This window comes from Vombatus ursinus, unplaced genomic scaffold (genome assembly GCF_900497805.2).
Source record: "Vombatus ursinus unplaced genomic scaffold, bare-nosed wombat genome assembly UNPS02007344.1, whole genome shotgun sequence".
NCBI classification, from domain to species: Eukaryota; Metazoa; Chordata; class Mammalia; order Diprotodontia; family Vombatidae; genus Vombatus; species Vombatus ursinus.
The window spans coordinates 5,905,782-5,920,431 of record NW_020947122.1 but is presented as its reverse complement, the minus strand read 5'-3'; the positions used below and the strand labels follow the sequence as shown (position 1 = coordinate 5,920,431).

General features: G+C 37.8%; 1 protein-coding gene across 1 annotated transcript in view; it reads right to left on the bottom strand.

Annotated features, from left to right (window-relative positions):
- LOC114033737 overlaps positions 1 to 14,386 on the bottom strand; it is a 47,898-nt gene extending 33,512 nt beyond the window's left edge. The window contains exons 1-4 of the mRNA XM_027849383.1: positions 14,332 to 14,386; positions 13,134 to 13,272; positions 11,077 to 11,153; positions 8,494 to 8,549 (exon numbers count right to left, since the gene is read on the bottom strand). Coding sequence (XP_027705184.1) covers positions 8,494 to 8,549; positions 11,077 to 11,153; positions 13,134 to 13,272; positions 14,332 to 14,386 — 327 coding nt within the window. The remainder of the gene's footprint in view (positions 1 to 8,493; positions 8,550 to 11,076; positions 11,154 to 13,133; positions 13,273 to 14,331) is intronic.
- Between the last annotated feature and the right edge of the window lie 264 nt (positions 14,387 to 14,650).

Genomic DNA, 14,650 nt, shown 5'->3' with positions numbered 1-14,650 from the left:
TATAAAAGACAAATTGAAATTTAGAGAGAGGAAGTGACTTGCTCAAGGTTACACAGGAAATAAGTGGGAGAGGTGAGATGCAAACTGAAACCTAAACTGAAATCTGGATTGGAAATCCAGATATTTTTCTCCTATACCACACTGCTTTCACACTGAGGGTGGTTACACCTTAGACCTTCCCATCATTTAAAATTAATCTCTATCCAAACTTAACTGTAAAATTCCCCTCTCTGATATGAGATTAATATATTATCATCCCCAAATTATCCCCACCCACCATGGTCTAAAGCTATTCTGGGTCCATTCACTGTATGCTGTCCCTTTTCTTTAAAGTTTGCTCTAGTTACTCAACCTAAGAAGAGAAGGGAGAGAGAGGATAGGTCTTGCCAGATTTATTTATAAAGTAGAAAAATTCTTTATGTACATCTGTGGGTATTGTCTTAGCCCTCCCCAATTACATTCTCATGCTGGCCACTATTTCCTAGGGCCCCCAATCTGATGTTCTAAGGAGCCTACCTTCTCTGGCTAGTGACCCATGTTTCTAAATTTACCTGACTTTTCTTCCTCCTATCAAACCTTACTTCTTATCCTATTCCTTTAAGGCCTAATTAGAGATAAACTAATTCATACTAAAGTATTACTAAATGATGATGGCTTAATGTGTTATTCCTCCAAAATAAAAAATATATGTATTTTATCAGAAAGAGACCTCTAATTCCTATACTCAGAGGAATAAAAGTAATGGAAATATTTCAGGCACCTTGGCAAACTACTAGCTACAAACACACACACACACACACACACTATATATATATATGTATACATGTATGTAGGTGTATGTGTATATACACATCAGACATACACATATATACATATACATACATGGGTATATATGTATTAAATGTTATATATGCATATATATCTCATACACACACCTCTCACCTAGTGCAGACAAAATATAAATATACATACCTATGTGTAAATATATATGTAAATGTAAATATATACATATACATACCTATGTATAAATGTGTATATATATATATGTACATATGCAAAAATACATGTGTGTCAGATAGACCCTTCAGTGCCCCTCAAATCATACCATGTAAGTAAATGTTATTTTTGTATACTCATAAATAACATAAATAAGCTCCCTTTATGCTCTAATCAAGTAATTCTTAGGCATTTTGCAATGAAATATCCCTTCACTTTAACTATAACTTCAGCAAAGCCCTTATAGTTAAGTCAGTTAATTTGGTAATTTGGTTTTGTTCTTTGTTTTGAAAATCAAATTAGCTAATGGTTCATCTATTTTGTTTGTTCATTTTTTTAAAAAAAAAGCTCAATTTTATCAGCTCAATAGGATTTTGTTTTCAATTTTGTTTGTCTCATTTTTATATTTAAATTGTCTACATTTTTTTGTTTTTAGGGGATAATTAATGGGTTGATTTTCTAGTTTTATTTTTAGTTAAATGCTCAACTTCTCTCTTTTGTTAATATGTTTTCATAATTATAAGTTTTCCTTCAAGGATTTCTTTTAGTTCTATCCCACAAATTTTGGTATGTTGTCATAATATTATCAATTTCTATTAATATAATATTAATTATAATTGTAATAATTAATATAACATCACATTATATATTAATACAATATTATGTAGTATAATAATATAATATTAATTTCTATTAATATAATATATAATATAATATAATTATTTGTTGTTTCCATAAATAATTCTTTGACCAATTATTTCCTTACGATAAAATTACTTATTCTCTATTTAAATCTGTTTCCTTCTTAATTATGCATTTTTAAATACTTATTGTCTGTAAAGGCTATATTTGATATTTCTGCCCTTCTGAATTCATGAGTTTTATATATTCTAGAATGTGATCAATTTTTGTAAAGGTGCTGTTGATTCTGAAAATAGGTATAATCCTTAAGATTCTCATTAAATTATTGCCAAAATTCTATTTTTTCTAGCTTTTTAAACATTCTGTTCAGTTTCAATTTCTTTCTTATATATTTTTCTATAAGATTTGTCTAATTCTAATAGAAATATATCGAAGTCACCTAGAATTATGTTACTAAGTCTTCTTATGATTCAGTTAATTTTTCCATTTAGTAATTAGATACTAAGCCATTCAGTATATATATATTACACATATATACTATATATACATATATAGTATATATGTGTAATATATATACATATATATATAGTATATACTGAAAGATACACACATGATTAAATTAACACTATAAAAACCAGATGCACCAATTGACTCAAAAATTTATTATGATTTTACTTTAATATAACATTTTTGATCTTAGATCTATTTTCTGTCAACTTTCAACTGATCCAGCTTGATACTTCAAGGTATTATTAAATTGCAGTCCTGCTATAGAATTTCCCTCCTTATCTCTCTTGACTATAACTATTTTTGCTATTTCCTTGTCTGAAATCAGTTACCACTTCTCCTTATTGGGTCCAACTAAGGTTTCTTAAATTCTAGTCTAAGTTTTCATTTTGTATGCATCAATCTTTATGTTTTAAATGTTTATCTCATGTACAAAAAGTTTTGGGGGCTCATTTTTTAATCTGTTCTGTCACCTTCCTCCATTTTGTCAAGTAGTTCATCCCATTCACATTCAGGGTTATGATTATGGTTTTTCTCTCCATTGAAGCATGTTAAAATAATAGTTTCTTTTCTAAAAAATCAGTATGAAGGACCTGTAATTTGTATTGCTTAGAACAATCAAACTTCAGTCTCTTCCCTTCTTTCTCCCCTCCTAGCTGGGATCCAAATCACTGATTATGAGAGACAATTATCTTTTCTACTCCTTTCAGACTGCAAGAGATGAATCAATAGCTAGTCATTTTGAAAACAAAAATCATGCTTAAGTTTTTGAAGTTTCTTTTGTCTTTTGTGTTTATATCAATGCAAAAGATCCTTAATGAAACATTAAAAAGTAGAGAAGAGAGCAGAAAGAAGTTCAGAAGAAAATAGAGACAGAGAAATGTTGTTACCACTGTGTTCAATTCAATATGCACTTAAAAAAAACAACCAAAGTTTATATAACAGAAATTCATAGTTTTATGTTCAAACCTTTTTAAATTCTTCTTTGGGTAGTATATTAAATTTTCATGTTTGTTGATTTTTATTAAGTTCATAAATTTAAAAAAAACTAGAAGAAAAAGTAAAATAGTCAAAGTGGGCAAGGATCAGAGAAAAGGGTATAAAGGTTGGGCTTGAAGCAGACTGTGAAAAAAGGAGGGAGGAATACAAGAGGAGCAGCCAGATGAAAGAATAGTAGCAGGCACCCAGCTAGAACAAGAGAAGAGAAATTTGAGCTGTTGCAAAAGATCTTTGCTGTGTATGCAATTTTGAATTCCAGTTTCAGCCCCCAAGGTTGAAGGCTGCAGATAGCTCAAGGGAGCAGAGGGGGCAGCAACTTCTCTCCTAACTCTCATTTCTGGCTTTAAACTTGGGGGCTCTATTGGCAAAAGGCTGGGGATAGAGTAAGGATTCAGGATTGAAGTCTCTATTGTTTGAAGGCAAAGTCTCTATTGTTTCTATTGGGGTCCTCTCCCTAGAAACTCAGCCAAGTCCTTCATGGCTGAGTTCAGGCCCCTGCCTGGGGCTCTGTGCCTGGAAATAGTTTTGACAAAAATAGGCAGTGGAGCTGTAAGGAGATGGCAGGTTCCCAGACACCAGCTGCCACAGCTCACATGCCCCCCAGATGGGGCGAAAGATGCAGCATAACTTGGCAAATGGATCCTGGAACAGACAGCAAAGCAGATTGGGTTTGCTGTGTATGCGTGTCCATCATTTCAAGATTCTTCTTAAAAAGACCCTTTAGATCAGTTGTGTCAAATTCAAATAGAAATAGAGGCCACTAATTCATACATAAGGATCCCTAAGGGTTGCATACTGACTTAGCTTTAAAATATAACATTATCTATTTTTATTGATTGTTAAATATTTTTCTGTTACATTTTAATCTGGTTCCTGCCATAGTCAGGAGTATTAGGACCATATGTTTGACATCTTGTCTTTAGACAACTCTGTGCCCTGGTCCACAGAACACAGTTTTAAAAATCACAGAATCATTGAATCCCAGCATCTCAGAATAGGAAAGGACCTCATGACCCACATCCAGTCAGTTGACAAGTCTTTTTGTCTCTATCTCCACAATATCTCACATCTCCTTCTCTACACTCACATGGCTGCCATTCTATTTCATGCCTTCATTATTTCTTGCCTAGATCAGTGGTCCCCAAAGTGAGGGCCTCAGTTCCCTGGGGTGCCCATGGCACACCTTCCCCCCCCCCAAAAAAAACAATTGTACAAGTCTGAAATGGAGAAGACATTTATGTGATATAATCTATGTGGAAAAGCTTGGCATGTACATTTAACCAATCAGATGATAGGAAGATAAGTCACATCCTACCTTCCATAAAAAACCAAATATGGGACCAGTGTTCAATATAATCAAAATTCTTGTTGGGTTGAATTGGATTCTTTATCTAATCTAAACAGGGAAGCATATATCAGGATTATAATCTCCCTCATCCTGGAACCTATGATTCCATTAACACAGCCTAAAATCTTACTAGCTTTTTAGGCTGTTTTATAATAACACTCAAAATGAATTTGTAAGTTCACTAAAACCCTCAGTTCTTTTCACATAAACTTAACCATGTAGACCTCTAGATCCTGTACTTAGCTGTTTGAATCTTAGTATAGGACTTTACATTTTATCCCTACAAAATTTCATCTAACTAGTTGCTGCAGGTGGGTTGGGCCAGATTTGGTCATTGGGTTGTAGTTTGCTAACCCCCTCTCCCTCCCCCTTGCTCCAGTCCATTGAAATTATTCTGGATCCAGATTCTACCATCCAATCTGTCAGTTATCCTTCTCAGCTTCATGTCACTGAGAATTTGATAGGCATGCCTCTTATACCTTCATCCAGGTCATTTATAACAATGTCAAATAACCAAGGTCAATGAAAGAGCCCTATTGGGTTCCACTGGAGCCTTCCTCCAGGATGACATCAGCTTATTCATCACTGAATCTAGCCATTCGACCAGATCTGAGTTCATCTAACTACTCAAATCTAGCCCATGTCCTAGAATCATAGATGAAGAGAGGTAAGGAGCATCTGGGGCCATCTGGACCAACCCCTCATTTTACAGATAAAGAAAGTGAGATAAAGGGAGGTTAAATACCTTACCTTGTCCACAGGGATATCAAGAGAGATGCTGTCAAATCCCTTGCTGAAATCTTAGTATACTACTGTATCTCTACTTGATCTGGTAACCTTGGTAACGAAAAGAAAATGAAGATAGTCTGACATGACTGTTTTGTGATGAACTCCTACCTTGCTAAGCACTCACAAACCATCTTTGTTAGAATGAATTCTAGAATGTTGTCAGAAATAAAAATAAAGAATACTGGCCTACTGTTTGAATAATGTATCTTCATATAATTAGAATGAGAAATGTGGTGGGCAGCAACTACACTGCATTGATATCCATAAAATGTTAAAAGACTTGGAGGAGGACCTCCTATCCTATCACATTGGCCAAATCCTCTCAGAGCATTTAGAAGAGGAAATGGACAAAGGTGAAATCAGAAGATAAGCATGGGCAGTTTACAATCTGCACCACTGGAGAGAATGCCCTCATCAGTGAAGATACAGATCTATTGAAGTAAGTAATTAAGTGTAGTACCATTCAGAGCATGCTGAACTTGGAGTCTGGAAATCTGGGTTCAAATGCTGACTCAAATATCAATTCCTGCAAATGAGAAAGTGCCATAACCTCTCCAATGGTCATCTGTGAAATGTGGATGATAAAACTTATACCACCTAATTCAGAGGTTGTATTGTGAGGAAAGCAATTTACAAACAAGAAGGATGTAAGTTATTACTATATCCCATTCATGATCCATGTCCTGACAAGTTGTGGCAATGCCAAAAATGACAAGTTTACCTTTTGCTTCTATCTAGTTCACTCAATTTAACACACTTGCTTATGTTATTTGTATTGTAGATACATGTTAAAAACTCTCCACTTTAATTCAACTGAAAATATTAGGAAATAATATATTTTCTAGCCTAAAACTTTTCCCAGACTTTCTCTATAGAAAAGTGGTTAGAACAAAAGCTAAGGCTTTCTTAGGGAAATGGATTAAAGGTGACAGCTAAACTTAACTCTTGTCTAGATAAAATCATTGCTTCCCCACCCGCCTGAAATGATTAGTGCCACAACCCACCTAAGGGAAGTACCTTCTCCTATTACTCAGAAGAGACTTCAATATTGTTCATATTGATGGATGTAAAAAGGTCTTTCAATCCTCAAGGGGGAAGTGGTCAAGGAAGGAAGTGATTATTCTAGAATGATCATTCAAATCTCTACTCTCACACATCATGATCATTTCCTTGTTTGAGATTCTTACATATTACCTGAAATAAATGTAAATAAGTTTTACCTTATAAATGATACCTTGGGGTAGGGAAAAATGTTGGAGGTCATGGAGGAACTCTACCAGTATAGACTCTCTCTCTCTCTCTCTCTCTCTCTCTCTCTCTCTTTCTCTCTCTCTCCTCTTCCTTTCTCCTCTCAGCTAGAAATACCTTAAATGTAAAATAGTGATATATTAAATAAAATTGTTTCTGGCAGATGTGCATAAGTGCAGAGCAAAATATTAATATTTTTTCAACAATGTATAGTCATCTAAGGCCATGAGTTGTATTACAGCTCCCTCTTCTTGGCTATTACTTCTGTGAATCACTGGGCCTTTTCTTCCTATATTACACCTGCTGCCTCTACAACATCAGGCTTAACACAAAAATATAGGTAGTTTTCCATTCATTTTTACCTGAAAATCCTTTGGATCAAATCTGCAAGTTTCCAGACAATTATTTTCTTTTCAGCCCTCATTAGATACTCCCTTTCCCATTCCTGGCCAAGTGACTATCATTTTTGTAACAGAAACCCTGGTCCAAAAATCCAAACACTTCCCTAGTTCATTGTAACACATTCTTATCACATAAGATGTCTTGTGTGGTGCCCATGCTAAGCAGACAGGATATTAAACCCAGCAGCAGTACAGCTCTACTCCTGTCATAACTCTGAAGTTAGATATGGGAAGGAAGGGTTGATGGGCAAGGATGGTATAGTTTCTTAATCCTTTTTTGTGTCACCAGCAGTCTGGTGACATCTATGCCCCCCTTCTCAGGATATCTTTAAAGGCATAAAAATATGGGAATATAAAGGAAACCAGTTCTATTGAAAAACAGTTATTAAACCATCAAAAAATACATTCCCAGTCCTCCTAAAATCTCTCTGTGGACTCCTCCATTTATCTGTGGACTTCATGTTAAGAACCCCTTGGTATACTGAATATAAATAGAGCTCAAGAAACTTGACTCCTTGCCCATTTTCTTCCCCAGCATCCAACTCATCCTTTCCTTCCATGTCTCTGACACCTCCTGCTTTGAAATGAGAGGAATCAGATTTTTCTTTCTGTGGAAATGGGAGAAAGGATAGCTTGTCTTGTGCTCACTACACAGATTGGGAACCTTATGTCTTTGTGCTGGCTGGCTCCCATGCCTGGATTGCATTCCCTCTTCACCTCTGCCTCTTGGAATCCCTCACTTTCTTCAAGATTCAGCTCAAATACCACTTTCCACATGAAACCTCTCCCAACCACCCCCCTCTCCTCCAGCTCCTAATGCTTGCTTTCTCCAAGGTACCATGGATTTTTTTTTTTGTATTCTGTGTATATCTACATAAGTACATGCTGTCTCTTCCAATAGCATGTAAACTTCTCAAGGACACGGATTGTTCTGGGAATCTTTGTATCTCCAGCACCTAGCATTGTGGCTTGTACATGAATGATAATAATAATTATAATAATAATAATAAGCATTTATGTAGAGCTTTAAGATTTGCAAAGCACTTTACAAATATTATTTTATCCTCACAAAAACTCTGGGGGCTAGAAGCTATTGTTATCCCCAATGGATAGAACACTGAGCCTTGAATCAGGAAAACCTGAGTTTAAATCCAGCCTTAGATACTTACCAGCTGTGTAACTTTGGGAAAGCCACTTAATCTCTGTTTGCCTCAATTCTCTCATTAGTACAATGAGGATAATCACAGTACCTACCTCCCAGGGTTGTTGTGAAGATAAAATGAGATAGTATTTAGAAAGCACATGCCTGGTATAGCAGACAATATACAAATATTTGCTCTATTATTATTTTATAGATGAGGAAACTGAGGTACAGATAAGTTAAGTGATTTACCCAAGGTCACACAGCTAATAAGTATCTGAGGAAGTATTTGAACTCGGGTCTTCCTGATTCCAGGACCAACATGCTATCCACTGCACCACTTAGCTACAATGCTTGTTGATTGATTGGTCTTCTATTATATTCATCCTCCCTGTATAGCCTTGGCTCCCTAAAAAATATACCTTCCTTAAGTGGGTGTTGATACTCCGACTGGGTATTCGAAAGAAAAATCGTTGTCCTGTATACAAAAGTCACATGGTTACTGAGGAGGTTTCTGGGAGGGCCTAGGTGTATCCAGGGTAGCAGGAACACCACGTTGCTAAGCCTCCAGGGTAGGACAGGGCAGAGATGCTCACCTGGGAAACCATGTGTGGCTTTGCTACAACCAAGAAGCTTTGTTCACAGAGATCCCACAAATCAACATGAAGTACAGGCAGGATTTGGGGAAGTAGGTGGTTTTATCAGTTGCCCTGAACATAGATTGTCCCAAGGTGTCCTATATAATTATTAAGCAGTGAAAACCCTTTATAAATTTTTCCAAAGCAGTGTCTGTTAAAAAAAAAGACCCTTTTAACTCACCAGAGGGCAAGAGACCAATGCCTTGTTAGCAGACAAATATCACAGGTGGGAAAAGATTATAAAACTGGGTTTCATTTGGCACATTCTGATGGCTTTTCATCTTCAAAGTACTTTATAAACATTTATCTAATAGAAAAGTTTACAATTTGGTTTTGCCTGGTTGTAATTTTTACCCACTAGATTTGTCCATTTCAAATACTTCATCATTAATATGACTTGAATTACTAATATTAATAAACAATCCAGTGATGGTTGATTAGTTATGAGTATGACATATTTAATAAGGCCATAAAATGCTCTATCTACTCTATCCACTCTATCCATTTTCCATCACTACCCTCTATGTCAAGCCTGCCTTACTTACCACCACCACTACCACTACCACTTCTCCCTCCATTAATAATTAAAGAGACCAAACACAGTTTTCTACCCTAGGGACCTAAAAGGTAGATTTTGAACAGCATACCTAACAGTAAAGGCAGCCTGGTGTGATTAAAAGAGCGATCAACACGGGGGTCAGAAAAATGTGATTTAGAATGCTGGTTCTAACATTTACGGTGTGACCTTAGGCAAGTCATGACCACTCTGTTCCTTAGTGTTTCCATCTGTAAAATAGGATTATAATGTCACCTGAACTAGTTCTCAAGATTAAGAAGAGAATGTTTTGTAAACTGTAAGGTGCTATGTAAATGTAAGACATTGTAAAGAAGATAGGTTTTGTTCACTGAGTCAAAAAATAAACCAAAGCAATCAGGTTTTGCTACCCTCCAGCTGGGTATCTTCATCCTCCTCCCACACTCTTTTCAGTTTCATGTTATGTATTGTCTTTTCTTGAGGACAGGGCCTGTCCTTCCTTCTGCTAATCCTTATATTCCCAGAGCTTTACACAATGACTGGTACATTTTTTGTCATTGTTGTTGTTCAGTCGTTTCAATCATGTCTGACTCTTTGTGACCCCATCTGGAATTTTCTTGGCAAAGATACTGTATGGTATATTTGATATGGTTTACCATATCCTCCTGCAGCTTATTCTGCAGATGAAGAAACTGAGGCAAACGGGGTTAAGTGTTTTGCTCAGAGTCACACAGCTAGGAAGTATCTGAGGTCATGAAACTCAGGAAGATGAGTCTTCCTGATTCCAAGCCTGGTGCTCTATCCACTGTGCCACCTAGCTGCCCATAGTAGGTGCTTAATAAATGATTGTTGGCTGACTAGCTGACTGCCCATGTCATCTCTTTATTCAGTAAACTCCACCGGGTCCTTATCACCTCCAAAATCAGATATAAAAACCCATGTTTGGCTTTTCAAGCTCCTCATAAGCTCCCTTTCCACTGTTCTTACACTAATTCCCCTCCACATACTCTGAAATTCAGTGGCAATGGCCTCCTTTTTGGTCCTCTCACAAGACACTGCATCTCTCCGCTCCCACCATTTTCCCCAGGTCCGGAGTGCTCTCTCTCCTCATTTCCTTCTCCTGGTTTCACTAAAGTCTCAGCTAAAATCCTGCCTTCTATGAGAAGCCTTTCCCAATCAGCCTCAGTGCTGGTGCCTTCCCTCTGGGATTATCTCCAGTTGTTTGCCAAGCATCTCCCCCACTAGAACTCAAGCTCCTTGTGGGTAGTCACTGTTTTGGCCTTTCTTTGTAACCCCAGCACCAAGCATATCGTAGTCACTTAATAAATATTTGTTGACTTGTTGCCTAGACTTTACTCCCTCAGGCATACCAATGAATCATCCAGGCTATCCATTTTTTCTCTTTCTCACTCTTATTAGGTAATTGGTTCACCTACTTTTCTATAATTTTGACCTCAATAATGCAGTTCATATCACTCCTTTCTTTTACCTCACAAATGGCTTAAAAGGAAGGGTGGTCTAAATTCTACTTTTTAAAAGTTTCCCCTTTTTCCACCTCTCCCTCTTCTAGAAATTCTGCCTGGGTTTTCTTCAGTTGTTGATAGAGTTGGGGTGGTGGCAGTGGTGATGGTGGTGGTTGTGGTTAGGAAATAACAACTATATAACTGTATTTTTAAAAAAAGACTGAATACCTATTTATTATCTACAGAGATTTTCTGAGAAATTACAGGTAGAAATCAGGTCTGAAAGGTGTCAAGTAGCCCTTTCCCATGATACCATGGGTCCAAGGCCAAAGAAACTAAACAGTTTTAAGGGGAGCTGAGTGACTTTACCCATGATGACAATGGTCTGATGCACATGAGCAGATAGGGGGAAAAAGGGCTTCTTTTTCAGCAGCAGAAGCTGGTATCTGTAAGGGCAGGAGCAGTAATAGTGCTGAAGAGGTACTAGACCAAGTCAGGAACTTCGGGACCAAGAACAGCTATGGTACTGTGCTCAAGTTGTTGGGTGCTGGAATAGAGGCAGCCAACAGTTGAGCAGTGAAGCAAGTTGATTCAAGATGGAGAAAGGGGACAAACATTTATTAAGTATCTACAATGTGCCAGATTGTGTGCTAAGGCAACAACCCTGGTAGGGAAGTGCTATTATCCTTATTTTACAGCTGAGGAAACTGAGGCAGACAGCGGTTAAGTGATTTACGTAGGATCACACAGCTAGTAAGTGTCTGAAACCACATTTGAACTCAATTCTTCCTGGCTCCAAGCCTAGCACTCTATCCACTGTGCCATCTAGCTGCCTCTAGGTGGTGCAGTAGACAGCTGGTGAGCAGCAAGAGCACAGACTTCGGAGAGAAGGGCAGCTGGCATTGGACCAGACTCAGCACCGTGGATGAGGCAGTGACTCCTGTGACTGAACCCCTGAGAGTGAGCAAAGAATGAAAGAATGAAAATCTTCAGAAGGTGTGCTATACTGGAAAGACTTAAATGAACTGATGCAAAGTGAAGTGAGCAGAACCAGGAAAGGAATGTACACAGTATTAGCAATATTGTATGATGATCATCTGTGAATGACTTAGCTATTCTCAGCAATACAAAGATCAAAGACAATTCTAAAGGACTCATGATGAAAAATGCTATCTACCCCCAGAGAAAGAACTGATGGAGTCTGAATGGAGATCAAAGCATACTATTTTTCATTTTCTTTATTTTTCATGTTTTTATGGTCTGTATTCTCTTTCACAACATGACTAATATGGAAATATGTTTTGCATGATTGCACATGCATAACCTATATCAAATTGCTTGCCATCTGGGGGGGGAGGGGAAGGAAGGAGGGAGGGAGGGAGGGAGAGAATTTGGAACTCTAAATTTAAAAAAATGCTAAAAATTATTTTTATGTGTAATTGGGAAAAAATAAAAAATTTCAAAGGTGTGCTATAACTGTTGCTAACTGGACAGGAATGTGACTCCCATTTCTGATATTTACATACTTTTTAATAAACCTGTTTTGTGTTGAAATGCCAATTAATAGCCTGATACTTGTAGAAGAACAGAAGACTTTCTAGTTTTGAGTCAAATTCATATGTTCCCAACACCTGAGCCTTGGGTTAGGGTGAGATATTATTAAGATCTGTTCAAGAATGACTCCAGGGGAAGGAAGGAAGGAAGGAAGGAAGGAAGGAAGGAAGGAAGGAAGGAAGAAAGGAAGGAAAGAAGGAAGGAAGGAAGGAAAGAAGGAAGAGATGCCATACAGGGTGTCTCAAAAGCCTACCTTAAAACTGTTGTAATATTTCTGGGACACCTTGTACATATCAAAATATTTATAGCAGGCTTTTCAAAGAAACAAAATGGACATCCATCAATTGAGGAATGACTGAACAAAGTGTGGTATATGAAAATGATTAAATACTATTGCATCACCAGCTGCACCACCAGGAAATAACAAATAAGAAAGTTAGAAAAACTTCGGAAGCCTGAATGGAAGCAAAACGCACAGTAGGCAAAAATTATAACAGTAGGTACAATGACTACAGCTATATAAATAAAATAAAACTAAAAGGCAGCCAAATTCAAATTAATTACAGTGGTTACACTTGCTCCTACAATACAATAAACATTAATTAAGTACCTACTGTGTGGTAAGTGTTATGCTAAGCAGTAGGGAGACAAATAAGAAAAAGAAACTCTCTGCCCTCAAAGAGCTCACAATCTAATGGGGGAAGACCACACATAAAAAGAAGCTGAAAAGGAGGAGGTAGGGGAGAAGGTTCCCAGACTGGGGGCATGGTGATGATGGACTTCATGGAGTGCAGCTAGTGGGAAATGAAGACTTGGCTGGGCTTCTCAGCCCTCTTTATATAGAAGCCTCCAATTAAAGGGGCAGAGGCTACTGAGGGTCCTGATGAGATGTGAGCACTGAAGCTGACGCAATCTCAGTGTTGATGTTTCCTGTAATGATGAGTTTCCTTTTGGGCGTGGTGTCGGCAGGGTGGAAGTACATGATGATGGAGCTGAATCCAAGGAGTGCAGCTGGGGAAATGAAGGTGAGAGAACAGGTGAGGAAATACTTTCTTCCTTGGTGGAGAAGTAAGGAACTATGAACACTGAATGTCTGATAATCATTTTGTCCATCACTTTTGCTTAAGTGCTATTCTTTGCTGGGAAAGGGGAGAAGAACTATATATCAGGAAATAATGATTGTGTCCTAAAAAACAAAAGATGTCAATAAAACAAAAACAACCAGAAAAATGAACATGGTCTCTATGACTGTAGAGCTGCCGTTCTGGGCTGTAAGCTTTGCATACATGCACCAGTGTCTCACCAGTTTATTCTGAGAACGCTTCCTAGCTAGGTGACCCTGGGCAAGTCAGTTGATCTCTGTTTGCCTCAGTTTCTTCATCTATAACATGGAATAATAGCACCTACCTCACAGGGTTGTTGTGGGGATCAAATGAGATAGTACTTGTAAAGCACTTAGCACAGTGCCTGGCACTTAGTGCTATATATATGCTGGCTATTATTATTATTGTTATCATCATTATTATTATGAGACAGGGAAGTGACTGAGGTGGAATTTAGCCAAACTAGGAATCAGTGGACCTGGGTTCAGTTCTCAGATCTTCCCCAGGCTTACTCTGTAACTTTAAGCAAGTCACCTAATTGCTCTGTGCCTCAGTTTTCCCACCTGTAAAACCAGGATAATAATACTCACCTCACAGGTTAAAAAAAAAAAAGTAATTAGACAAAAGCTTTGAGGTCCTTTCAGAAGGTGCAACTTCAAGGTCTCATTATTACCATTAAGAAGATGGCAGCCTTTTCCTAAGGCTGGGAAGCCTGTTTCCAGTGGCAGAATTGGTGAGTTAGTGAGGAAGATGACCATGTGTGCAATTTAAAAAGCCAAGAGATCCGAGAAGCCGTACCAATAAAATGTGATTGATTGCTCAATGAGAGATGTACCCGCCCTACACATGGGGCATAAATACCCTGGCGCCTACATATGCCTCCCTCCTATTGCTAGGAATTCAAACATGGAAACCAGTCAGGTCAGTGACACAGCTACTCATTTGTGATTCTGATTTCAGAACTCACAGATGACTGTTGCTGGCCCTTCCAGGCTCCAGATGCAGCAGTAATAAGCAGCCATTATTGGAGTCCTACCCTCCCTCTATCTCCTCTTGTTAACCCCACCCCCATATACGTTCTAGGTCCCTGGCACCCCTATTGCCTCATGAATCTCAGGGCAGTGTCAGTGAGGTAACAACTTCATTGGTCCGACAAGTCTCGAAGGCAGTGGCCAGAATCAATATAGTCATTCTGTTCAAGGAAGGCAGGCGGCAGAGGCTGTCAGAAACATTTTTTGCCAGCTGACTAATTACTGTGTGACAGGATGAACACCTCTGCTCACACC